At 35.4% G+C, this 26,011-nt stretch overlaps 1 protein-coding gene across 1 annotated transcript; it reads left to right on the top strand.

Moving 5' to 3' along the window:
* Positions 1–33: 33 nt before the first annotated feature.
* On the top strand, positions 34–20,037 carry pigu (phosphatidylinositol glycan anchor biosynthesis, class U). Its single transcript, XM_056460527.1, has 12 exons — positions 34–199; positions 1,384–1,448; positions 1,557–1,616; positions 3,068–3,130; positions 3,255–3,364; positions 3,845–3,945; positions 4,208–4,305; positions 4,382–4,536; positions 6,227–6,370; positions 6,446–6,570; positions 14,158–14,300; positions 17,226–20,037. Exons 1-12 carry the CDS (start codon positions 70–72, stop codon positions 17,337–17,339), a joined length of 1,308 nt encoding a protein of 435 aa, XP_056316502.1. The 5' UTR covers positions 34–69; the 3' UTR covers positions 17,340–20,037.
* Positions 20,038–26,011: the final 5,974 nt, after the last annotated feature.

Raw genomic sequence — 26,011 nt, 5'->3', positions numbered from 1 at the left:
GCAGGAAATCGATAGTGAACTATGTTTCCCAGCGTGCACCGCGCCGACAGCTTCTTCCTCGCGACAAAAATGGCGGCTCCTTTAACACTTCTTCTGCTAGTAGCTGTGACAATAAGAGCCGTTTTATTCAGATCCAATTTGGCAGAATTAATTTCCGAGAGGGTAGAGGTGGTGTCGCCGTTGAATGCGTGGAAACGAGGTTTGTTGATGTAACCCTTCTGTATGGTAATGCTGTTTACTGATGGTTTGTTCCTGCAGGAAGCTTCATTGCTGAGCTGTCAAATGAAGACATGCATTAAACATACTGACAGCACATTTCGTTTTAGTATTAATTAAGTATGGTTAATAACAGTTAGTTAAATGCTATTATTATTAATGTGATGGTTTACAGTAAAACTCTGATCTTAAATGCTCAGTATCAAAGTCAATATGGAGATTCTGAACTGCAGTGCTTGTTGTCAGTATCTATTTTAAAGTACGTTGTGAATTGCACGACTCATGTCTGCTCTGAAGTAAACAGTGAGCTAAATATTGAAACTTTAATGTAAGTGTACAGTCCTCATTGAAGTGATGTGATTGTATGGGCGTGTTTTCAGAAGAAACACTCTTTACAGACCCCTCGTCAAAATAGTTCACTTCACTGCCCTGAATTTTTATTGTTATGTATTGTAATCGTCAATTCATATACATTTGACTTTTATTAAGATGTTGTTTATACTAGCATACTACGTTAAACTGAATTGGTCAAACATTTGGAGCTATTTTTAAGCTTTGTTGATGTTTCTACAAAAGTATTTTCCGCTTACCAAGGCTGCATTAAAAAAAAATCAACTGTAATACTGTAAAATTCATTCATTTTCCTTCGGCCAACTTATCCAGCATATGTTTTACACAGCCGATGCCCTTCCAGCTGCAACCCAGTAATGGGAAACACACATACACTCTAACAATCACACTCATACACTACGGCCAATTGTGTTTACCCAATTCACTTATCCCGCATGTCTTTGGACTGGGGGGGAGGGGGGAGAACATGCAAACTCCACACAAAAATGCCAACTGGCCCAGCTGGGACTTCTTGCTGTGAGGAAGCAGTGTTAACCACTGAGCCAGTGTGCCGCTCTCTCAAATCAACATATTGAAATGAATTCTGAAGGATACACTATTGACTTAAATTATAGCTTTATCGTTTTAAGGAATAAATCACATTTCAAAATATATCAAAACAGAAAGGAGTCATTTTAAATATATTTTAATGCATATTGATTGAATTTGGTGCGATTTCACGTTAACAAACCTTTGGTTGGTAGTGTTTTATAATTATTTAAAAATTGCATTAATAGTTAAATGATGTCTAATGTGATTATTTTGTTGCTTGAACAGTTGTGGAGGGTCTTGCCTTGTTGGATCTGGGGGTCTCGCCTTACTCAGGAGATGTGTTTCATGAAGTAAGTTCTACACATGTGGGATGGATCCATCCATCCATCTTATTCTTAATTATGTACTCAGATGTCAGCGTTTAACTTTTATTCTTTATTCTTTTTAATGTCTTCCAGACACCCCTTATGATATACCTCTTTCATTTTTTGGTTGACTATGCAGAGATTGTTTTTATGGTAAGTACTTCATATTGTTGTTACATTACTGTTTTCTTACATCATTGAACCAAACAGAAATGCTTAATTTGGTATGCAATTTTTCTATGCCGTTCATTAGTTTGTAACCCACAGAGTCATTTGGACTCCTAAGTAGGCCCACACGAAATCTGTGCACACAGGAATTCACAGAGCTGTCTATTTACTTGTGTAAATGTGTGTAAACTTATATTTATTTAGTTTTTTAATTAATTTCAGTAATATTATTAACTAATATGAAATTGTTTATATACTTTATTTACAAAACAGTTTGTAAAGTAATATTTTCTGTCTTTTAGGAGATGTATTACATGAGAGACTTGCTTTGTGTACTAATTAAGTGGATCTAATTGTATTTGCATTGTAAACATTAAATAAAATTCAAAATATTATTTATTTCATATATTATGTTTTTAATATATAATACTTACAAAATCATTCCGCAGATTTTATTAATAATTTCTTTGCAGAAATAACAAAAAATATCAGCAGATTCTGTCTGGCCCTACTTGTAAGCAAATGTTGAATATGCAGAAAGTGTCTTGAATCATAATTCATAAATATTTGTGTAAATATTAAGTGTTTATTAGGGCTGTGCAGTATGACTAAAATCTCATATCACAATATAAGTCATCTCATATGCTGATAACAATATATATGATGGTGTAGTACCGCTTCTGTTAATTTAATTAACAATTGACCACATTGAAAATACCTTTTTGTGACATATTAATGTATGTACTCGATCTACTCATACATATGTGGTCATATTTCTCAATTTATTTATAACTTTAGGGAAAACCTTTCATTAAGGATGTAGAAATATAAAATATATAATATTAGTCGGTGCCAGTGGTGTAGTGGTTAGTGCGTCGACACATGCACTCCGGTGCTCACGGCGATCCAAGTTTGATTCCGCCTTGTGGTCCTATGCCGATCCTTCCCCTTTCTCTGCTCCCTATGTTTTCCTGTCTACTGTCCTTTCAAATAAAGGTGAAAAACCCAGAAAAAATAATGATAAAATATATGATATTAAACACTTTTCAAACACTAATGATTACAGGCCCAGCATAAGATCTCTCTAAATAAAATCCAAAATGTAAACATTGTAGTTTTAATATTTCAACTAACATCCCAGTAATGCCATGTAATATTGCACTCATATTAATTATGAAGAAGTATTACCATAAGCAATGTATTTAACCACACCACACGAAAACCTATATATATATTGCTGAATATTGCAGAATCGCTGATATTGAGATATTAATACCAGGGTATACCAAATATTGTGATAATATCATCTCGTGGGTTAACCTGTGATTACCACCCCTAAACAATACAAACTGTCACATTGCACAGCCCTAGTGTTTATGTTTTTGTGCACTTTACTTCTTCACATATGTATACATACTTCTGTGCCCTGTCACTAGATAGCAGATGGAATCACAGCAGTGGCTCTTTATCTGTCAGTCCAGATTTATAACAAGAATGTGGTAAGTTGTAACATTTTGGTTGATATTTTTGTACATTTCAGCAGGTCGAGCCTATTATTTCATTATATTTGGTTCATATTATTTCCTTATGCTGTAGATTAATGTGTCGTGGTGTACTTTGTAGTTTAGAAAACAGAAATATGCCTTGGAATCGGAGCGGTATCCTGCTGACTGTTTGGAGCTCCTCCGCTCTCCTAAGGAGATGTTCTACATCCCACTCAAGGTTGCCATGTTGTAAGTCCCAGAGATGTTCGTCCCAAATGGCTCACTATGCACTTATGCACTATGTACTTATGCATTTACACACTCAAAGCGTGGTAAATGAAATTAGTGTTGCTCCATATGGAACACTAACGTTTGTTTGTTTTTTTCAAACTGTTTCACACTCAACATTTGACGGTTGCTAAATTAGTTAAATAAACAATTAAGTTTTAACGGTTGAATAAGTGCATCATCCGAGTATTCAAAGTACACCTATGCTTTTTAAATAAAAGACATGGCATAGAATAGTGCATAAATCTGCAATTTGAGATTATATATAAATAAATATATATATATATATATATATATATATATATATATATATATATATATATATATATATATATATATATATATATATATATATATATAAATTAAACGTATGCAATTTTTCATTTTAAATAAAGAATATGTTTTTAATCCTGTAATTTAATTTGGCTGAATGTTTTCTAGTTATCTGTTGAACCCCTTCACCATCCTGTCTTGTGTGGCAAAGTCGACTTGTGGGCTGAACAATGCCATTATCGCGCTATTCATCCTCTGTACTTTGAAAGGTGAGATAGTTCAAAGACATGCACTATAGGTGAATAGATGTGTGAGAACGTGAGAGTTTATGGGCGTTTCCCAGTACTGGGTTGTGGCTGGAAGGGCATCCGCTGCGTAAAACACATGCTGGAATAGTTGGCGGTTCATTCTACTATGGTGTCCCTTAATATAGAAGTAACTAAGCCGAAGGAGAATGAATGAAAGTGTGCCGTTATTTCTGTGAATTTACAGGTTCACTGTCTGTGGTGTTGTCTATCTTTTATTTTTCAGGTAGTGCGTTGCTGAGTGGGATATTGTTAGCTTTGGCCACATATCAGTCCATGTATCCTCTGACCCTGTTTGCTCCTGCACTGCTGTTCTTCCTGCAGGTGAGAGTCTACATTCAGACGATAGGGATGATATGACACCGGTGTCCAAACTCACACATCTCTCTGGCTTTTTCAGAGGTTGTATATCCCAGTAAACCTAACGAGGAGCAGCTTCTGGTTCTTCACTCTTCAGTATGCGTTCATATATTTTGGCAGTCTGGTCGTGATCACTGGACTCTCATTCTTCCTATTGGGATCCTGGGACTTCATTCCTTCTGTCTATGGATTCATGTTAGTAGTCATGACATGTCAATAGTAGGCTTGTCAAAAGTATCGAGTTCGGTACCAATCTGTACTTAAAATTTAAAAAACGTTCATTTTAGATATCGTTTGAGTGTTGTGTTCATGTGCTTAAAAATAACTGGTAACGAAGCAAGAGAATGATTCATTAATAAGAAAGTAATTTGTTCCAAATCTTCTGTACTTTTCTTCTACAAACTTAAATGTACTGTGCATCCGGGAAGTATTTATATCACTTAACTTTTTCCACATGTCTGATCACAATTCAGTTGATCAGACATAATTTGAAAAGGCATACACCTGTCTATATAAGGTCCCAGGGTTGACAGTGCATGTCAAAGAACAAACCAAGCATGAAGACAAAAGAATTGTCTGTAGACCTCAGAGACAAGATTGTCTCGGGGCACAAGACTGGGGAAGGTTACAGAAAAATTTCTGCTGCTCTGAAAGTTCCAATGAGCACAGTGGCCTCCATCATCCGTAAGTGGAAGATGTTTGGAACCACCAGGACTCTTCCTAGAGCGGTCCAACCATCTAAGCTGAGTGATCAGAGAAGGGCCTTAGTCAGGGAGGTGATCAATGACCCGATGGTCACTCTGTCTGAGCTCCAGCATTCTTCTGTGGAGAGAGGAGAACCTTACAGATGGACAACCGTCTGTGCAGCAATCCACCAATCAGCCTGTATGGTAGAGTGGCCAGACAGAAGCCACTCCCTGCCTGGAATTTCAAAAGGCATCTAAAGGACTCTCAGACCATAAGAAACAGAATTCTCTGGTCTGATAAGACTAAAATCAAACTCTTTAGAGTGAATGCCAGGCGTTACATTTGGAGAAAACCAGGCACCGCTCATCACCAGGCTAATACCATCCCTATCCTGAAGCATGGTGGTGGCAGCAGCATCATATTGTCAGGATGTTTTTCAGCAGCAGGAACTGGAAGACTAGTCAGGATAGAGGAAAAGATGAATGCAACAATGTACAGAGACATCCTGAATGAACCTGCTTCAGAGTGCTCTTGACCTCAGACTGGGGCGACGGTTCATCTTCCAGCAGGACAATGACCCAAAGCACACTGCCAAAATATCAATGAAGTAGCTTCACAACAACTCGGTGAATATCCTTGAGTGGCCCAGCCAGAGCCCAGACCTAAATCCTATTGAACATCTCTGGAGAGATCTGAAAATGGCTGCACACCGTCGCTTCCCATCCAACCTGATAGAGCTTGAGAGATACTGCAAAAAGGAATGGGCAAAAATTCCCAAAGACAGGTGTGTCAAGCTTCAGGCATCATATTCAAAAAGACTTGAGGCTGTAATTGCTGCCAAAGGTGCATCAACAAAGTACTGAGCAAAGGCTGTTTCAGGTTTTCTAATAAACCTAATAAATAAATACCTAATAATAAATCTAATAAATTTACAACAATTTCAAAAAATCTTTTTTCACATTGTCATTATGGGGTATTGTGTGTAGAATTTTGAGGAAATAAATGAATTTAATCCACTTTGGAATAAAGCAGTAACATAAAAAATGTGGAAAAAGTGAAGCGATATGAAAACTTTCCGGATGCACTGTACATACTTTTTACTCACAGTTTTTGTAATAAACCAGATTACGATGCAGCAACTCTGTTGTGTTTATCAATTACATGTTTGCATCATATATTTACTGTGTGTGCTCCACAGACTTTCTGTTCCAGACCTCACTCCAAACATCGGACTCTTCTGGTATTTCTTCGCAGAGATGTTTGAGCACTTCCGTCTCTTCTTCATTTGTGTCTTCCAGATCAACGTCTTTTTTTACACCGTCCCGCTCTCCATCAAACTCAAGTATGTGCTGCATATGGCCGAACAAGAGTGATGCATTTGTATAGCAGTCTTATGAGTAAAAATTCATTTCCACAGGGAGCATCCAGTGTTCCTCATGTTCATGCAGATTGCCATCATCTCCATCTTTAAGTCCTATCCCACTGTGGGAGATGTCGCCCTCTACATGGCCTTTTTGCCAGCCTGGAGTCACCTTTATCGATGTGAGTATGTCTTTATTTCAGTTTAGTTCACTCACACTTGACTTGTTCTAAACCATATTTTATTATGTTCTGTTGATCACAAAAGAAGATCCGGTTGGAAGCCTGATGTCAGTGGTTTCCGGTTTCTGGTATCTGATTTTGTGATCAACAGAACAAAAATAAGTTAAGGGTGATAAATAATGACAGAAATAAAATTGTTTTGGGTGAAATATCCCTTTAAGTATGCAATAGATCTTCTATTGAAACAGCATATCAGAAGTGATGGCCTTTTTTGACTAACTTAAGTTTTTTGTTTTTTCAGAAAGTAAGAAAATGAAACCATAAGCTGATTTCATGGTTTATTTAGATGTACATAAGTGCTTATAAATTATAGCTTTTACACATTCGAAAGTACTCAAAAGTTTGAGGTCAGGAACATTTTTGTTTATTAGGGGTCAAGAACCGGAGGTGCCTAGCAACCTGTTGTATCCATTCCGGTGCTTATTATTGTTCTTCTGGCTACCACTTCTTCATCTTCTTCTTCCACTCTGGGAGTTTATGGCAGCCGCAAACTTTGGCACACTGATAGAGGACAGTCTGATCCACAACAAATTTGTACTCTCTAACTCTCTAGAGGGCTGCACAGTGGTGAAGTGGGTAGCACGTTCGCTTCACAGCAAAAAGGTCACTGGTTCGAGCCTCGGCTGGGTCAGTTGGCGTTTCTGTGTGGAGTTTGCATGTTCTCCCTGTGTTGGTGTGGGTTTCCTCCAGGTGCTCCGGTTTCCCCCACAAGTCCAAAGACATGCGGTATAGGTAAATTGGGTAGGCTAAAGGCCGTCCCACACCGGATGCACCGCTCAGCGCCGCGACACGTCGTGCACATGACAATTAAAAGTATCACACACCAGACGCGGACATTGGCATGATATTTAACATGAAACTAATCAGATGGCGCTCTGTGGCGCGGCAGAGAAATGAACAGTGTCCTGCTTAAATTGTCCGTAGTGTATGTGTGTGAATGTGTGTGTATGGATGGGTTGCAGCTAGAAGGGTGACTGCTGCGTAAAACATATGCTGGATAAGTTGGCGGTTCATTCCGCTGTGGCGACCCCTGATTAATTAAGGGACTAAGCCGAAAAGAAAATTAATGAATGAACTCTCTAGCGCCACCCCTTGTCCAAAGTTTCACTTATGTTTATCGTTGTAAGTTTTGAACCAAATGGGCTACAATCAAATCTCAGCCGCACCCTATGATGTCATTTTCCATCATGAAATTTTTTTCGCTATTTCTAATTTTTTGCAAAACCTATTTTATCGAACTCAACCTAGGCCGTTTGTCCGATTTTCACCAAAATTAAATCACATCATCTACAGACCATGCTGACCAAAAGTTATGGAATGCAAGTTGATTAGACGAACCGTTTTCGATTAGCTTTCAAGCAACTTTTATCGTTGCGAAAGTGGATTTAAGGCAATAACTCTGTAACGCATTGATGTATTCACACCAAACTTGGTGTGTGTTAAAACAACCATGGTCTGAGATTCCTTGCAGCGTTTCTGTACACTGCCCCCTAGTGGTCCAGAGCTATAATTTATTGAGATTTGTTTGTAACTTCTTAAATATTGCTAGATTTTACAGACGCAAAGGCGAATTGTTATGAAAGTCGGTATGTGTGTTTCAGAAATATTCGATTTCTGTTTTAAATTAATTCCAGTCATCGAAAAAAAATGTTAAATTGTTTCACAGTTTTCTCCAAAATATTAAGCTGCCATTTTTAATCTATATTATTAAGTAATTACAACATATTAGATGTATTTCTTTAGGAATGTGTGACACTGACAACTAGAGTAATAATGCTGACAATTCAGCTTTTTGACATCACAAGGATGAATTAATGCAAAACACAACATGAAGCAGGGCTACATGATATAAAAAAAATCTTGCATTGCAATATTTGTTTTTCTGCGATATATATTGCGATATAAATACAATTTCACCAGATGGCTTAAATAGGTCTTTTTGGAAGGAAATCCTTCATTAAGATTGAGCAAAATAATTACAAAAGAGCAAAGAAAAAAGTCCAATAAACAATGGTGAAGACTCAAACAGTATTGAGGTACAGAAATTGTATAGTCTTCAACGTATTGTACAAATGTACTTTTTTTGTGCCTTAATGCTTTAAACTCTCTTGAAATACCTTTAAACACATGCAAATGACAAAGTTTCACTGTTATGGTTTTACTTTGCAATGACTCCACAAATCTCATATATTCCCAACTGTTGTGCTGATCAACTATAATGCCAACTCAACATTGCATATACTGCGATATGACTATTGCCTACACACTCATTGCGATATTGATGCTGAAACAATATATTGTGCAGCCCTACCATGAAGCCATAATGTACAGTGAATGTCGGACAGCTAGGATATATTTTTATGCGCAATTCAGAAAGGCAGAGGTCTCAAAACTAAATGACACAAACATATCACCAACAGACCTGTTTTGTTTCTATCTCAAATGCATGGAGCTGCTTATGTAGCAACACACTGACCCAGTGTTGCAGTAATATGTATTGAGGTCACAGGTGTCATGTTTGTAGAGTCATTTACATCTGCTTTGAACCTAAACAACCAGTCAGAGTTAAGAACCAGGGGCTGTTTGCACCAGCGGTGCGAAAGTTAAAACGTAGCCTAGTTGTGACTATAAGGGACACTAAGTTACAACTTCCAAACATATTTTTATTGCATCACTGAACTTAGTTTAAATGTAATGCTACGTTTCAACTAAATATTTACGGCAGCTTCCCCACATGTATAACGGTAATAAAAGAGATGACAGCAAGATTAGTTTACATTGAAGAGCTCGCGATGATAATGAAAACTGTTCTTCCCTCCACGCATTTTTTGTGTTTCGGTTTGTGAAAGAAGAGTTGAATTTTCTTTCAGAGAGTGTTTAGTGTTAGTTGTACCCATCAATTAAGATGAGAATTTCTTCATGACAGAGTTCTTCTCCCTGCTCTTTTCTTTCACAGGATATAAAAACATCTATTTTAATGTTTTGATAACTTCATGTGTATTTCGCATATATTCACCGCTCGCGATGTAATGTAATGTACTATAAAAATGTCATTTCATTTTCATAGGACAGTTATATATAGATGCATTAGTTGCAGAATTTAACGATTTAAATGCTTTTTATTGGATATTACGTTATTCAATGTGACCACGCATGATTTTACTGAGCTTGCGACTAGAGATCTGCACGGGGCTGGATTTTTAATCCCGCTCCCGCCATGTTTTATTCCGCACCTGACCGCTCCCGCCATATATTCAGTCTTTGTTCACCTGCTGCCCGACCCGCCTCATTTACCACCAGACCCGACCGTTCCCGCTAAATTTAGATCTGGTTTCCAAAATCTCACATTAAAATTGGGCACTACCAAAAGAGAGGGATAACAGATAAAAGTGTAGGTTTGTGCAAGGAATGTAGGCTAAATGTCAGTTTTGTTCGCCCCTTCGTGATGAGACATGAGTGCCATGTGATGTGCGGTGAGGTTTGTGGCTGGTGAGGCAACTGACTCTTTCAAAAGTCAGATTTACAAACATATCCATGCAATATATTGGCCAACTAACGATTGTGTTTCATATATCGTATCAGAATTATTGCTACAGACATAGAACACGCGCATATATACAGTTGAAGTCAGAATTATTAGCCCCCCTGTTTATTTTTTCCCTAATTTCTGTTTAAGGGAGAGATTTTTTTTCAACACATTTCTAAACATATTAGTTTTAATAACTCTTTTCTAATAACTGATTTATTTTATCTTTGCCATGATGACAGTAAATAATATTTGACTAGATATTTTTCAAGACACTTCTATACAGCTTAAAGTGACATTTAAAGGCTTAACTAGGTTAATTAGGTTAACTAGGCAGGTTAGGGTAATTAGGCAAGTTATTGTATAATGATAGTTTGTTCTGTAGACTAACGAGAAAATATATAGCTTAAAGGGGCTAATAATTTTGACCTTAAAATGGCTTTCAAAAAATTAAAAATTGCTTTAATTCTAGTCAAAATAAAACAAATAAGACTTTCTCCAGAATAAAAAATATTATTAGACATACTGTGAAAATTTCCTTGCTCTGTAAAAATTCATTTGGGAAATATTTAAAAAAGAAAAATAAATTCAAAAGGGGGCTAATAATTCTGACTTCAACTATATATACAGTTGAAGTCAGAATTATTAGCCCCCTTTGAAATCACTTTAGCTTTTTGTTCAAACTAATTATTTAAAATGAGAACTTAATTCTTAAGGTTTTTTTTTTTTTGGGGGGGGGGGGGGGGGTCTAAATAAAAATTTATTGTTTTTTGTTCAATCCACTTAAATTTGTAAAAGCTAAGCAATTAACTTAATCTATTTGTGTTGGGACAACATGAAGTAATTGTATGGGAGCCAGCATTTTTTACAGTGTAGGAGGTCACTTTCAGGTCACTTTTAACTGCACAAAAACACACAGGACGGTTGAGTATGAAGGTTTATTTGGAATCTACGCTCACAGAATTCCTCTGAATGCACTGCAAATTCTGACTTTTAGAGAATCTGAATTTGCATCATTCACAAAATTCCACACGTCCAGCTTGATGCATTTAGGTAATTTTCAAATAGTGCTTTGGGCTATCGATATAAGAGAAGCACTTTGCATTCCTATAAAAAACTAAACAAAACAAAAATAAAAGCATAGAATTGAACATGTTCTAAATAAACACAGATTCTTTGTAGAAGTGCTTTAAAAGGGAGCTAAATATTTCTAAAGTTACCAGAATTTAGAATTTTTTTCATTCACAGAGAACAATCCACACATGATCACAAACATCTATATATATATATATATATATATATATATATATATATATATATATATATACACATATATATATATATATATATATATATATATATATATATATATATATATATATATATATATATATATATATATATATATATATATATACACATATATATATATATATATATATATATACACATATATATATATATATATATATATACATATATATATATATATATATATATATATATATATATATATATATATATATATATATATATATATATATATATACACATATATATATATATATATACACATATATATATATATATATATACACAGTTGAAGTCAGAATTATTAGCCCCACTTTGAATTTTTTCTTTTTTTAAATATTTCCTAAATGATTTTTAACAGAGCAAGCAAATTTTCACAGTATGTCTGATAATATTTTTTGTTCTGGAAAAAGAATGAATGTAGCGAAAACCATGTAGTAAAACAGAAACCATCTATTTGAAGTTTGGAATAATAGTTCACAGTATTACCACTTCCCTGTATTCCAATTAATGCAGCCATGTTTGTTAGGCTTTTGTTTTTACAACTTACAATCTTCTATGGCTATTTTCATGCATGTTAACAAGATAAATCTCTATTACTACGTCATATATTTTAATAGAAACACAAAAGCCATATTTGGTTTAACTTGATAAATCTTCTTCAAGTGTAAAACACAAATATCTTCCTGGTTTGAAACCAACACTATTAAACATGCTTTAGTGGCTTCAAGAATGTTGACAGAAAGTGTATATAGACGGATCTATTAATATTAAAAATGCGTGTTATCCTAGAATGCTATTTCACAGTCTGTTATAGGTTTGAAAATGATATAAACTACTTCTCCCAGCATTGGGCCTGGTTGCATGGAGTTTGTTTATGTTTAATAGATCCTACTTAGTTTGCCTTTTGTTAATAATATAGAAATGAACTATTGTTTTTAAAACGGTCTGAGGTATTGTGCAAATTTTGAGGTCTGCTGATGACGAGAATATATCAGTATCTGCTTTCTTGTTTCCAGTCAGCCTTGGTTAGCAAAATTCATTGAGAAATCAGCAGACCAATAAAAACCGGACACTCCAAACCATAGTTTAAACTGAACAACAATAATACATATAGTAGGGCTGCACAATATATCGTTTGAGCATCGATATACCAATGTGTATATCCGCAATAGACACATTGCAAAATGAGATGATTTATTAAAGGTTAAAAGATAAAGATATTACTAAATACTACTTTTAAAATATTTATACAATGATGACCATGCTATTTTACATTTGATTGTTTAATTTTTGTTCTTGTATACTGTTTGACTCCCAGAAAACCATAAAGCACTGTTTATTTAACATTTATTTTGCTCTGTTGTATTTATATGCTTGTAACTTATTATATATATATATATATATATATATATATATATATATATATATATATATATATATATATATATATATATATATATATATATATATATAGTTGAAGTCAGAATTATTACTTCTAGAATTATTATTATTTCTGTTTAACGGAGAGATTTTTTTCAACACTTTTCTAAGCATTATAGTTTTAAAAACTCAATTCTATTAATTGATTTATTTTATCTTTGCCATGATGACAGTAAATAATATTTTACTAGATGTTTTTACTATACTTTTATACAGCTTAAAGTGACATTTAAAGGCTTAACTAGGTTAATTAGATTAACTAGGCAGGTTAGGGTAATTAGGCAAGTTATTGTATAACGATTGTTTGTTCTGTAGACTATCGAAAAAATATATAGCTTAAAGGGGCTAATAATATTGACCTTAAAATAGTTTTTAAAAAATTAAGAAGTGCTTTTATTCTAGCCAAAATAAAACAAATAAGACTTTTTTCCAGAAGAAAACATATTATCAGACATACTGTGAAAATTTCCTTGCTCTGTTCAACATCATTTGGGAAATATTAAAAAAAAAAAGAAAACAAAATTCAAAGGGGGGCTAATAATTCTGACTTCAACTGTATATATTATGTTTGTGATCATGTGTGCATTGTTCTCTGTGAATGAAAAAAATCTAAATTCTGGTACCTTACAAAATATTTAGCTGCCTTTTAAAGCACTTTTACAAAGAATCTGTGTTTAATTAGAACATGTTCAATTCTATGCTTTTATTTTTTGTTTTGTTTAGTTTTTTATAGGAATGCAAAGTGCTTTTCTTATATCGATAGCCCAAAGCACTATTTGCAAATTACCTAAATGCATCAAGCTGGACGTGTGGAATTTTGTGAATGATGCAAATTCAGATTCTCTAAAAGTCAGAATTTGCAGTGCATTCAGAGGAATTCTGTGAGCGCAGATTCCAAATAAACCTTCATACTCAACCGTCCTGTGTGTTTTTGTGCAGTTAAAAGTGACCTAAAATCTCCTACACTGTAAAAATATGCTGGGTCTCACGTAATTACTTCATGCTGTCCCAACACAAATCGATTAAGTTAATTGCTTAATTTGTACTAATTTAAGTGGATTGAACAAAAAACAATTAAGATTTATTTAGATCCCCCCAAAAAACCTTATGAATTAAGTTCTCATTTTAAATAATTCGTTTGAACAAAAAGCAAAAGTAATTTTTGATTGTAAGAAGCTACTAGATCCAAATGTAAAAATGACTTCATGTAAAATTGTGTTTTATTCCTCTTTCTGTCTGTATTTCAGTTCTGAGAAACATATTTCTGGTGTCATGTGTGCTGTTGGCGTGCTCTGCGCTCTTCCCTGTACTCTGGCATCTATGGATTTATGCTGGCAGTGCCAACTCTAATTTCTACTATGCCATCACGTTGCTTTTCAACTTTGGACAGGTAAAAGCTCCCATACTGATAAGCCATTTGACCTAAACACATCTTGAAATGATGACTGGCACATTGTTTTGCTAACCCTTTAAATGATAAGTTCACCCAAAAGCGAATGTTTTGTTAAATCAGTTACTCACTCAAACCACCTTCCACCTTTGTTCATCTTCAGAACAAAATTTTAGATGTAATCCAAGAGCTCTCTTGTCCTCCATAGACATCAATGGTCTTGACACATTCAAAGGCCTTCAGAGGAATCAAAAACATTGTCAAAAAAACTCTTTAGATTAGATTAAAGAAGGTCTGAGGTGAATGGAATGACATGAGGGTGAGTAATTAATAACAATTGTCATGTTTAGGTTAACTAATCCTTCAAGTCTTTAAGAAAACAAAAAGGGAAGTTTTGTTTTAATAATTGCTAGCCTCAAGGTAGGGTCAGTGTTTATGACAATCCTGCCATGCAAGATCTTCTCCTGCACCAGGTTACAAACAAAACATGGTGTCAAGTTGCAAGAGATATGGCAGAAAGGAGTGGCTATAAAACAAAAACAAACCATAATAGCTAAAAACAAAAACTGTAACTTTATTCACTGCCAGCTTTTGATGTTTGAAAGGCTTGGCTTTTATGATTGTGTTTACAGAACGTCTACTTTGCTAACAAATCGTGAGTGGAAAAATCCATGTAGGAACAAGGTTTCATTATTCATTAACTTGTATTAGTTACAGCTAAACACTCCCGTATTAAGTTAACCAGGACTGTTGCCAGCACCCTTCCCATAATTCACGTGAGCCTCACGTTTCCTTCAGAATCTGTGAACAGGTTTGCCTTGGAACTAGGGCTCCATGATATGAGGAAAAAAATGACATTTTGTGCATATTTCTGCGATATATGTATATTGCGATATGAATACAATTTCACCAAGTAAATTTTGCCTAGTCTATGAATACCATAGACTTCAATAGCTCTATTTGGAAAGATTCAACTTTTCATTGATTTGAGGGATTTTGTGCATCTGTCTGAACTATAGAAAACAACTTACAAGCAAAGATAATTACAGCAGAGCAATGATATAAATGAAAAGCACAGTGCTTAATGGGTTTTTGGGGAGTCCAACAATATTATACGTGAAAATTTAATAATCAATTATAATAACACTGTATATTCTTCATTGCACCCCTCACAAATCTATCTTTTAAATTCATATTTTTAATAGGAAGCTATACGATATTTTATTTGTGCATATACATTAGTCAGTACTGAAGCCAAATCTGGAGCTTATCTAACAAAATAACTTACGATAACTGTACAAAAACTAGCACACCCAAATTTATGTTATAGAAAAATATCAAATACAAATTTAAAAAGAGGAAAAATCAAAAGAAGCAAAAAAAAAAATGAAAATATTTTGTTGAAGTTTTTAGGTTGTATATGTTTTGCTATATTTTGCTTGGATTTAATTGTATTGTCTTTCAATTTCTAAATATGTTCTGTGACTAAAATATTACTTTTATAAATATATCTGTTTATTAAATCTGTTTTGTTTAAATGCACCAAAATACATTGCCTATAATCACTAAGAAATGGATAAAAATATTACATTTCAAAATGGGGTGTATTCAATTATGCTTAGCACTGTATGTAAAATTAATCTTTAAAGGGCACCTATGGTAAAAAAATCTACTTTTCAAGCTGTTTGGACACATATGTGCATGTATGGTGTATAGATTGTCATATTGGGGTGATATAAACATACCCAGTGCTTTTTTTTTTAATTTAACAACATAAAAAACGGTGGACCAATTGGAGCGGTTTTCAGATCGACCGCAACTTTACGTAGGAGATCGGTCCCACCGCCCACCAATATTGATTGACAGGCGCGTCATCATATCCTCAGTTTGTTGATTCACGTCCGCCATTTTCAGCGTGAATCGAAGCGTATCACTAAAGAAACACCCTTGCTCTATTTTTAGATGCAAGGCTCATTGGGCTCAACACAAGATCAATATTCTCCACATTATCGCTCTAATTATTGGTTGTATCTTTAGGTAGGTTTGCAAACATGTGTACTTCTCATTGAGTCTACCTTATACTTCAGCCGTTTGCATTTCTCGCGATCCCAGAAGCTCCTTGTGATCTTAACTAGCATGCGTTTTACAATTCTAAACATAGGTTTCTATCAGGGTACACTCAAGTCAACGGCTGGTCGCTGCGGACCGATGCAGACTTGAAGCGCCGTTGTGTGTACCCTGATAGAAACCTATGTTTAGAATTCAAAAATGCGTGGCGCGACGATTCGGGACACTTCATATTTCTGCCGCGCCACAGAGAGTATCAGGTGTGCCTTGTCGCGGCTTCGCACGTCGAGTTTGTTTTCAATTAAATTCTCAGATTACGTCTGTCTGAGGTATTGGGTGTGGCTAACATACTTGACCACGCCCCTCAACTGTCAGTTTTGACAACAAACAGAAATAGTGAGGAGGAGGAGGAGGAGGTGTCTGTTAGGTTGTAATAACTCTCCCAAAACCCTTTTCCCGATTTTTCTGAATGAAATTCCTACTGTACTACATCCAATTAGCTCACAGTAGAAAAAAACAAGCCATGCCCACTGTTTTCTCATTTAATATTTAGTTTCTCTAGGAACTGCATCACAATACAAAACAAAAATGATTGCAGCCTCCAGTCCATGAAGACTTTAAAACACATGTAAATAGTTAAACTCAACAACAGATCCTTGCAGACCTTGCGATGTGATTGCAGATTCGCAGATTGCAATATCGATGCTGAAATGATATGTTGTGCAGCCCTAGGAACTGAAACTTGTGGTTTCCTTTAGAAATGACCTTTCGACACACATTTGTCACAGTTTGAACACTGAAACTGAAAGTTCATTTAATGACTACATGAACTAACATCAAGTGTTTCCACCACCACAGATCCTCCTGGTTTCCGATTATTTCTACGCATATCTTCGTCGAGAACATCACCTGACGAACGGCCTCTACCTAAAGAAGAAAGACGGCACTGAAGCCACTCTAGTTTTAAAGTGACCTTCTTTCACAAGACTGAGACCTCTCGCTGACTGCCTCACACTCCCTTATCTTTGCTTTTTATTTTGTTTTCCATCCACACTACGGTTATTTCCAGCTCTTCAACACTCTCACTTCAATTTGCCTCTGTTTTTTTTTATAATTATTTTGCACATTTGAGAGTTTGGATGTTAAACCTCCCCCCTTGGACCAAAGCAGTTTTTGTAAGAGACATTTTGATAACGGGAGCCAATTGATACAGGAACTTTACTACCTTTGGCTCACATGCATGATGTAAGACGGAGGTAGGTTTGATCAAAAGGTTTTTTCACCTTTTTATTTTGCTTGTCGTCTTTTTTTATTGTCTAAAATGGTTCGTTTTCTATATCCAAACTCCATTCACGGTTTACCGAGCAGTTTGAAGTAATGGTCAGCAGATGGCATAACATGAATGTGCAGTGAGGATAAAACATTTGACTGTAAGGGGCCCAAACTGACCAGCCCCTCAAGAGCATTTGTGGACATTTTACTAGGCAGAGGTTCGAATGTTTCTAATTTGATGTAACCATAAAGTAATATCTTTCGTATTACAGCTTTTGTTTGTTTTTTTATGTTCGTACAAAATAGGGGATTACGCTGCACTGCAGTTTTATTTATTATTGAATCGGCACTGGTTTGATTTATTGTTCTGATTTATGAATTTCTTGGGATTATGAATTAATCGCCTGGATTTGCTTTGATCTGTGTGTTTTGAGCTTATGCCAGAGCACATGAATTGATTGCCTGGACACCTTTCATGGCCAAGCCCTCCTGTGATTTAGACTCTGTAGTCCTTTAGAAGATGGAATTTTCCATCGCCTGTTTTCGTTCTAGACTTTTCTTAATAATCCGCCCTTTAGCCAAGTAGCAAGACGTAAACATCCGGGTGGCTTTGATTATGAGGTCAATCGTTTCAAAGTCTAGCGTCTAGCAAAGTCATGACTAAAGTAATAAAGAGGCAGATACAGAATGGTTTACAAACATTTGCTCATCATTTTATCGTCATCGCAACTTATGTTGACCTTATATGACTTATGATTTAAATGGCAAATATATATTGATTAATATACTAAACTTTATATAATATAAAGTATTAATATGTAGAATATAAACAAAAGAAACTATGGAGACACTTCACAATAATGATGGTTAACATATTTACTAACAAGACCAAACAATGAACAATACACTTATTACATAAATTATTATTTACATTTATTACATCTTTCTTAATAATTCATTAGTAAATGTTGGAATTGTCATTATTGCTCGTTCTTAGTTTATGTTAATGTAACAGAGGTCAGCTAGCAAAGTGCTATCAAGGTAAACCACACTCCTCTGACCTCAAAAGGTGCTCTGGCGACAGACACTGGAGGCCATGGTCTATAGACTCCATGTTAGAGCAACTGACTCCCATGCAAAGAATCGCAGCTTTGATCCCAACTCAGACTGGGTTGGGTACAGTAGGACCAGTGGGTTACATGTGGGGGCTCGTCCGGGATGGGAGTGAGGTTTAGAGGGATAAGTGTAACAGGCTAGCTAGCGAAGTGCTATCAAGGTAAACCTTACTTCTCTGACCTCAATAGGTGCTCTAGCGACAGACGCTAGAGGCCATGGTCTTTAGCCTCCTTGTTAGAGCAACCGACTCCCATGCAAAGAATCGCCAATTCGATCCCAGCTCAGACCGGGTTGGGTACAGTAGGACCAGTGGGTTACATGTGGGGGCTCGTCTGGGATGGGAGTTTAGGGGGGAGTTTAGGGGGGTGAGTATAACAGAGGCCAGCTAGCGAAGTGCTATCAAGGTAAACCACTTCCTCTGACCTTAAAAGGTGCTCTAGCGACAGATGCCTCCTTGTTAGAGCAACCGACTACCATGCAAAGAATCACCGGTTTGATCCCAGCTCAGATCGGGTTGGGTACAGTAGGACCAGTGGGTTACATTAGCAAATACATTCACTCATGGAACATTATCGTAAAGTGTGACTAAATTGATTATTAACAGTAATATAGACCATTTTGAGGGATGTAAACAAAAACAATGGACCCAACTTATATCCTGTTTTACATTTTTGAATTTCTATAGCTTTCCAGAATCCAAAAAGAGACACATATTGATAAATAATATTATGATAGCTGTTTTAACATTAATTTGTGATTGAATTGCCTCTTGTTATACTTATTAAAACAGTTTGACAAGCAGGAAATGTTCATGGGCCAATTGAAATGGTCTGTAGTTCACTGTTCTTATCATAATGACAAATACTAATTCAATTAATTATTTTAAGCCTCGTTTTTTTTTTTATTTATGCTTAAAACAAAAAGACAAATTTGAGTAAAGGGAAAAGTAAAATATTTATGTTGTACTGATTTGGGTACTGTTAATACTGAAGAAATGCTGATTCATTTTATTATACTACAATGGTCAATTTCTTCACCAAAAGAGGAAAAACAAACACTCGAATCTGTGTGTGAACCAAGTCAGAGGGCATTGGTTGGTTCTTGTTTTTGCTGATTGAACATGTTTAGCCTCTGTTTGTCGGGTCGAGGAATGCCTGAGAATTAATGTACTGTAATCTGGTGATTGTCCATAGTGTGAATTAGCCTTAATACAGCATTATGGCTGAAGCTACTGACCTTAACTGAGCATTCTGAGCAGAAATAAAGTAAATATGTTGGTCAACCATCTATACATTTTCTTTGTGTTGTAGTACTATGCTTGTTTTAGTTATCATACAGGTTATTTATTTTGTAAATGTGAACTGGGGGAAATGTGGTCGGCATGATTAAGGGCTTTTCTCCTGCTCGCATCCGAGATGGAACTGCAGGGAAACTTTTATTTGATTATTTTAAAGTTGATAATGAAATTCAATGTGTTTTTTCAGGATTTTTTTCTTTGAGAAATGTGCACACTGAAGTATTACGCGTTATGTGTGTTATTTCACATTAATAGTTCTGCTTTCAGACTGAAGAGAGAGAGTTTGGGATTCGATTACACCGATTTTAAATGATTTGTAATATGTGTGGTGATTAAAATGCCAATAAAGATTGTTTCCCAGTTGTGTTGTTTCATTTAAGCTCATGTTGGTTCATGAGGTTTTATCAAAACATAAAGGATAAAAGCTTAGTCATTGTGGCAGGGCAGCAGTCTTATGATCACAATTCATTGTAGTTTATATTTGGTTGTCAATGAGAAAGAAGAAGTGAAATCTCTCATGTCAGCAGCTATGTTGTGACTTGATGAATTATGAATGGGCTTCTTAATAAAGCTTAACATTTTCCAGATCCTATAGAGATAGGAACAACATTTTTGTAGTTGTGAAACACCTTTAAATGATGCCAAAGGGTGATCTCTAAATTGAATGTGTCAATGAGAGATTAGGACTAGCTGACAAATGACTGTGAAACCAGGTTAAATGCTGTAAAAATGTTGCTGATTGAGCAATAATGCCCCACCTGCTTCTGTCAACTATTTAAGCTTTCTTGAGTGAAATGTAAAGATCTGACTTACCATTCTCACTGACTGTACAAACTGTTGCCTGAAAGTCACAAAAAAAGAAAAATTCACGTTTTTTTTTTCTTTAACTTTGAATATTCAAACTCTGTACAGACTTGCTTGTTTGCAATTGCCACAAATTGCAGTAATTTTCATTAGTCATTAAATCTGTGCTGGGAGATGTTGATTACACATGTCAGAATGACTCTGCATAAAACATAACCTTTTCTTCCTGTGCTTTGGTGTCCTTTCACCTCTTGCATTGGATTTGATTGTAAATTCATTTGGGGTTGTTCGTTTGATACTCTCTGTTTTTAATTGTCACATTATCGGTTAATAAGAAATCTTCCTTCTCTGATATTTCAAAAACAGACATTACCTGGATGCATGAATCAAGATAATATTTTTCAATGAGATCGCATATTTTACTGTTACTGTAAGTCACACCATAGCTAACATGAAATGCATGAGCAATACTTCTAAATCATTTAAATGTATTGTGTGGGCAGCATGGTGGCTTAGTTGTTAGCACTGTCACCCCACAGCAAAAAGGTTACTGGTTCGAGTCCCAGCTGGACCAGTTGGCATTTCTGTGTGGAGTTTGCATGTTCTCCAAGTGTTCACGTGGGTTTCATCGGGGTGCTCCTGTTTCGGTTTCACCCACGGTCCAAAGACATGCGCTATAGGTGAATTGAATAAGCTAAGTTGGCCGTAGTGTATGAATGTGAATGCAAGTGTGTATGAGTGTTTCCCAGTACTGGGTTGCAGATGGAATGGCATCCGCTGCATAAAACATGCTGGATAAGTTGGAGGTTCATTCTGCAGTGGTGACCTATGATAAAGAGATTAAGCTTGAAGGAAAATGAAATATTAATGAATGATGAATCTTGGGTATTTCTGCAAGCAATTTTTTTTTAATGTAAAGTTAATTTACTATGAACAATTACAACAATAATAACTTAAAAATGTAAAAAGATAGTTATAGTTGTATATTTACAACATTGTATGCTGAATTAGTATTATACTAGAATACTAGATTTTTTAAGGTAAGTGGTTGCAAATAATTTATATGGGCTGAATTTAATCACTAAATTTAGTCATGTTCAACTTAATTTGTCTGTTTAAATTTAGCCCATATAAATTGTTTGCAACCCCTTACCTTAAAAAAAAGTAGTAAATTCAATGAATCATTTTTTCAGTGTACATTACTAATGTATTCTACACTATTGTCACGTTATTATGGTCACATTTAGCTAGTTGCTTAGCTTGCATGTTGGATGTTTATTAGTACTTGTAAAGTACATATTAACTCCTTTGACATATATCTACTATATTTTACTGTACACACTCAGAAATAAAGCAAGTTGTCACTGAGGTGGTACCTTTTCAAAAGATACTAATTTGTACGGAAAAGGTCCATATTAATACTTCAAGGGTACATATTGGTACATAAAAAGTACAAAAGTGTTCCTCATAAAATTTTTAGGTACTAATTTATACGTTTGAGGTACCAATATGGACCCATTAAGTACAAATTTGTACCTTTTGAAAAGGTACCACCCTAGTGACAGCTTGCGTACCTTTATTTTTGAGAGTGTATACATCATTTAGATCAGAGGTGTCCAAACTCGGTCCTGGAAGGCCGGTGTCCTGTTTACTTTAACTGCAACTTGCTTCAACACAACTGCCAGGAAGTTTCCAATATACCTGTAAGAGCTTGATTAGCTAGTTCAGGTGTGTTTGATTAGGGTTGGAGCTAAACTCTACAGGACACTGGCCCTCCAGGACTTCGATCTATCACAGAGATGCCCAAACTAGGGCCCATGGGCCAAAACTGGCCCATTGTAACATTTAATTTGGCCCGCCATCCCATTGGAGAAGAAAGGGAGAATAATGTGGAGGGTTAAGAACAATGCCTTTTCCAGACATCTTCATTTCTGATGTAACATTACCTTTTGTGTGTTTTATTGTTCAGCTACAAAAAAGCAAAGTGAAATTAAATGTTAAATGAATCTCATTTTTCATTTAAATTTACATTCTCTCATTGACAGATAAAGGACAATGCAGAAGACGTCAGCAGAAGCAGCTAATGTATTTGCCATTGTTTTACAAATGGAATTATGTTTTTATTGTAATAAGTTCCTTATAAAATAAAAGGGCAGCACGGTAGCTCAGTGGTTAGCACTGTCACCTCACAACAAGAAGGTCACTGGTTCGAGTCCCGGGTGAGCCAGTTGACATTTCTGTGTTTGCATGGGTTTCCTCAGGGTGCGTCAGTTTCCCCCACAGTCCAATCACAAAGGTGAATTGGGTAAACTAAACTGGCCATAGTGAATGTGTGTAAATGTGAGAGTGTATGGGTGTTTCCCAATGCTGGGTTGCAGCTGGAAGGGCATCCACTGTGTAAAACATATGCTGGATAAGTTGGCGGTTTATTCCGTTATGGTGAACCATGATGAATAAAGGGACTAAGCTGAAGATAAATGAAGCAATGAATAAATAAAATGCAAAAAACAATAAAATATTTTTTAGTATTCTGAAATTAAATTAAGAAATTACCAATGGTAACTTTATTTTAATACAGTTTGGTATTTACCATCGGCCCTCTGCCATCAATAACTTTTGCTTTTTGGTTGTTTATAAGAAAAGTTTGCGTTTGATCTATTCCATACTGAAACCTAACCTTTTTATTTACTTTACTTAGCTCTAATATCCTTATACAAGCCCTAAATTTAAACAAACCAAAGTTTGCCTAACACCACAATTGCTTTTTTCCGTGCAGATTACTTAAATAATGTTGCATAAGCATTTACATAATACCTGAGCTGCACCATGACAACTACACGAGACCTGTTGTATCACATTTGAGAGTTGCCATTCTTTTCGCACTTGAGCTGATGAAGCGATGCATTGTGATAACACAGACTTGGTTCTCTTTGTGAGTCCTGGTGACTCTTGGACAGACTAAAAAGAAATGCTTTCGGAAGCCTTTTGAAAAGGGCCCCTCATCCTGACTAACTGGAAGCTTGTTGAGTCATATGCTGACTAGCCAGCAAAATGTAAGAGACTACTGAGGTACAGCATGAAAATGCTCAAATTAAATATTTGGTCTACAACTAAATGCTTATTTTAAAAGCCAATAATTGACTCTGGACAACAAACCCGTGTCCTGACATTTTATCCTACCCATTAGATAATGTTACCAACACTTTATTTGAATGGTTCTGAGGTTGGGCTTAGGGATTAGGTACACTGAAAAAAAATGATGCAAACTATTTAGATGTGTTGAATTTAAACAAACAAATTAAACTTATTAATGTTCAATTTATTTGTTTGTTTAAATTCAGCCCAAATAAATAGTTTACAACTACTTTACTTTAAAAAATGTAGTAAATCCAAGGAATCCTCTTTGAATATTTTTTTCAGTGTAGGTTAGGGCGATATTACAGCTTCATATCACACTACTCCTCATTAAAATTTACACTGGTAGCAAAATCTGATGGGTAGCATGTTGTGTCATCAAAATGTGCTACCTATCTTTTAAATGGGAGGCAGGACAATCTGACAAGGTAGAACAAATCGACAGAACACCCGTCTTATGTTGCACAGGTTCATTTTGGCAATGGCCAAATTCTGGTGTATTTGGCTCAAAATCATACATTTTAATTTATGCTGTTTCATTTTACTTTACTTTTCAATCAATTAAAAAAAGTAAAGCTATTTTGTATATTTCGTACTGTAAAAATATATATATATTTATTAATAATGTGCATTGCTTAGCACTTCATTTGATTTCAAATGATTTTTCAAATGATCTTAGGTCCTAAATTTTGGCCAAATTTTTCACATTTTTGGACTATATTCCAACAAAGTATACATCAATGGAATGTTCTGTTGATTTGTTCTATGTTGTCAGATTGTCCTACCTCCTATTCAAAAAGTAGGTAGCACATTTTGATGACGCAATATGCTACCCATCAGATTTTGCTACCCAAGTAAATTTGAATGTGAAGTAGTTTGATATGAAGCTGTAATATCGCCCTGACCTACCTAATCCCTAACCCCAACCTCAGAACCATGCAAACACAGTGTTGGTAGCATAATCTGATGGGTAGGATAAAATGTCAGGACACCTGGTACAGTAATTCAGGGTTTTGTGTGTGTGTATGCATGCGTGCATGTTTGCATGCGATGTGTGTGTGCAGATGAATTTAGAGCGTGATTAGGCTTGACAAATCTTGATCACAGGGTCACAATGTTAAATAACGGCATGTTCTTGAAGTTCAGCAATTTTGGTGGATATCCAAGAAACAAAAGAGCCAGTACTACCATAACTCAAAGCCCTTATTGCGCTTATAGTGTTGAGAGTGTGTTTTTAGACATGGTTCAATGACCTTTTTTGCTTTTTGATATATACTGAGACTTTGGGTGTCTCCTCCATTCACCCTTATGCATATGAACTTTACCTAAACACGACAATTTTATGGCTCCAGTCCACAGACAAAATGTTTCCCATTTTTGAGTTTGTGATCTCATCAGTTTCTTTGTCAGACTTTGAAGCTGGTCTAAATACTCTACTTTCAAAAAATGTAAATGGCAACCCAAATACACCCATGAGAAAATACCTCGAATGAGGATTTCAGTGATTAGTTCCAACAATGGAAACTTTCTTTTACTTCTGAGGAGGGTGGGGGTCAAAAAAAGGATCACAAAAGTTTACTAGTATTACATCGTTTGACCTAGTAAGCATGTCACCCAGTCACGTACCTTCATAGTTCTAAATGTAACTAAAATATGAGGGTTAATTTAAAGGTCTTACATCTATAGTTTTACAACAAGCAGACTGAGGATGTACAAAGTTCAGTCTGAAGGATATATTAATTGAAAAATGAGTCACGCAAAGTCAACAAACTGTGTATCTTATTAAACTAACTAAATTATCAAATCATTATGCTGCAACGAAAATAATTATGGACATTGATATAAAGGAAATTCACAAACCTTTAGCAGTTCTCATTTATTTCAGTCATGGGGTAAAATTCTGAAAAACAAAACATAGAAAGATTTAATTCAGTGAATAAAAATCATAAGTAAGTATTTAACACTTTTATTACAAACGAAAGTCGAACGTAATTGTTAAGGTGGCCAAAAAAGGCAATCA

This window comes from Danio aesculapii, chromosome 6, assembly GCF_903798145.1.
Source record: "Danio aesculapii chromosome 6, fDanAes4.1, whole genome shotgun sequence".
In the NCBI taxonomy this organism is placed as follows: domain Eukaryota; kingdom Metazoa; phylum Chordata; class Actinopteri; order Cypriniformes; family Danionidae; genus Danio; species Danio aesculapii.
This window is presented reverse-complemented; position numbering and strand designations above follow the sequence as displayed.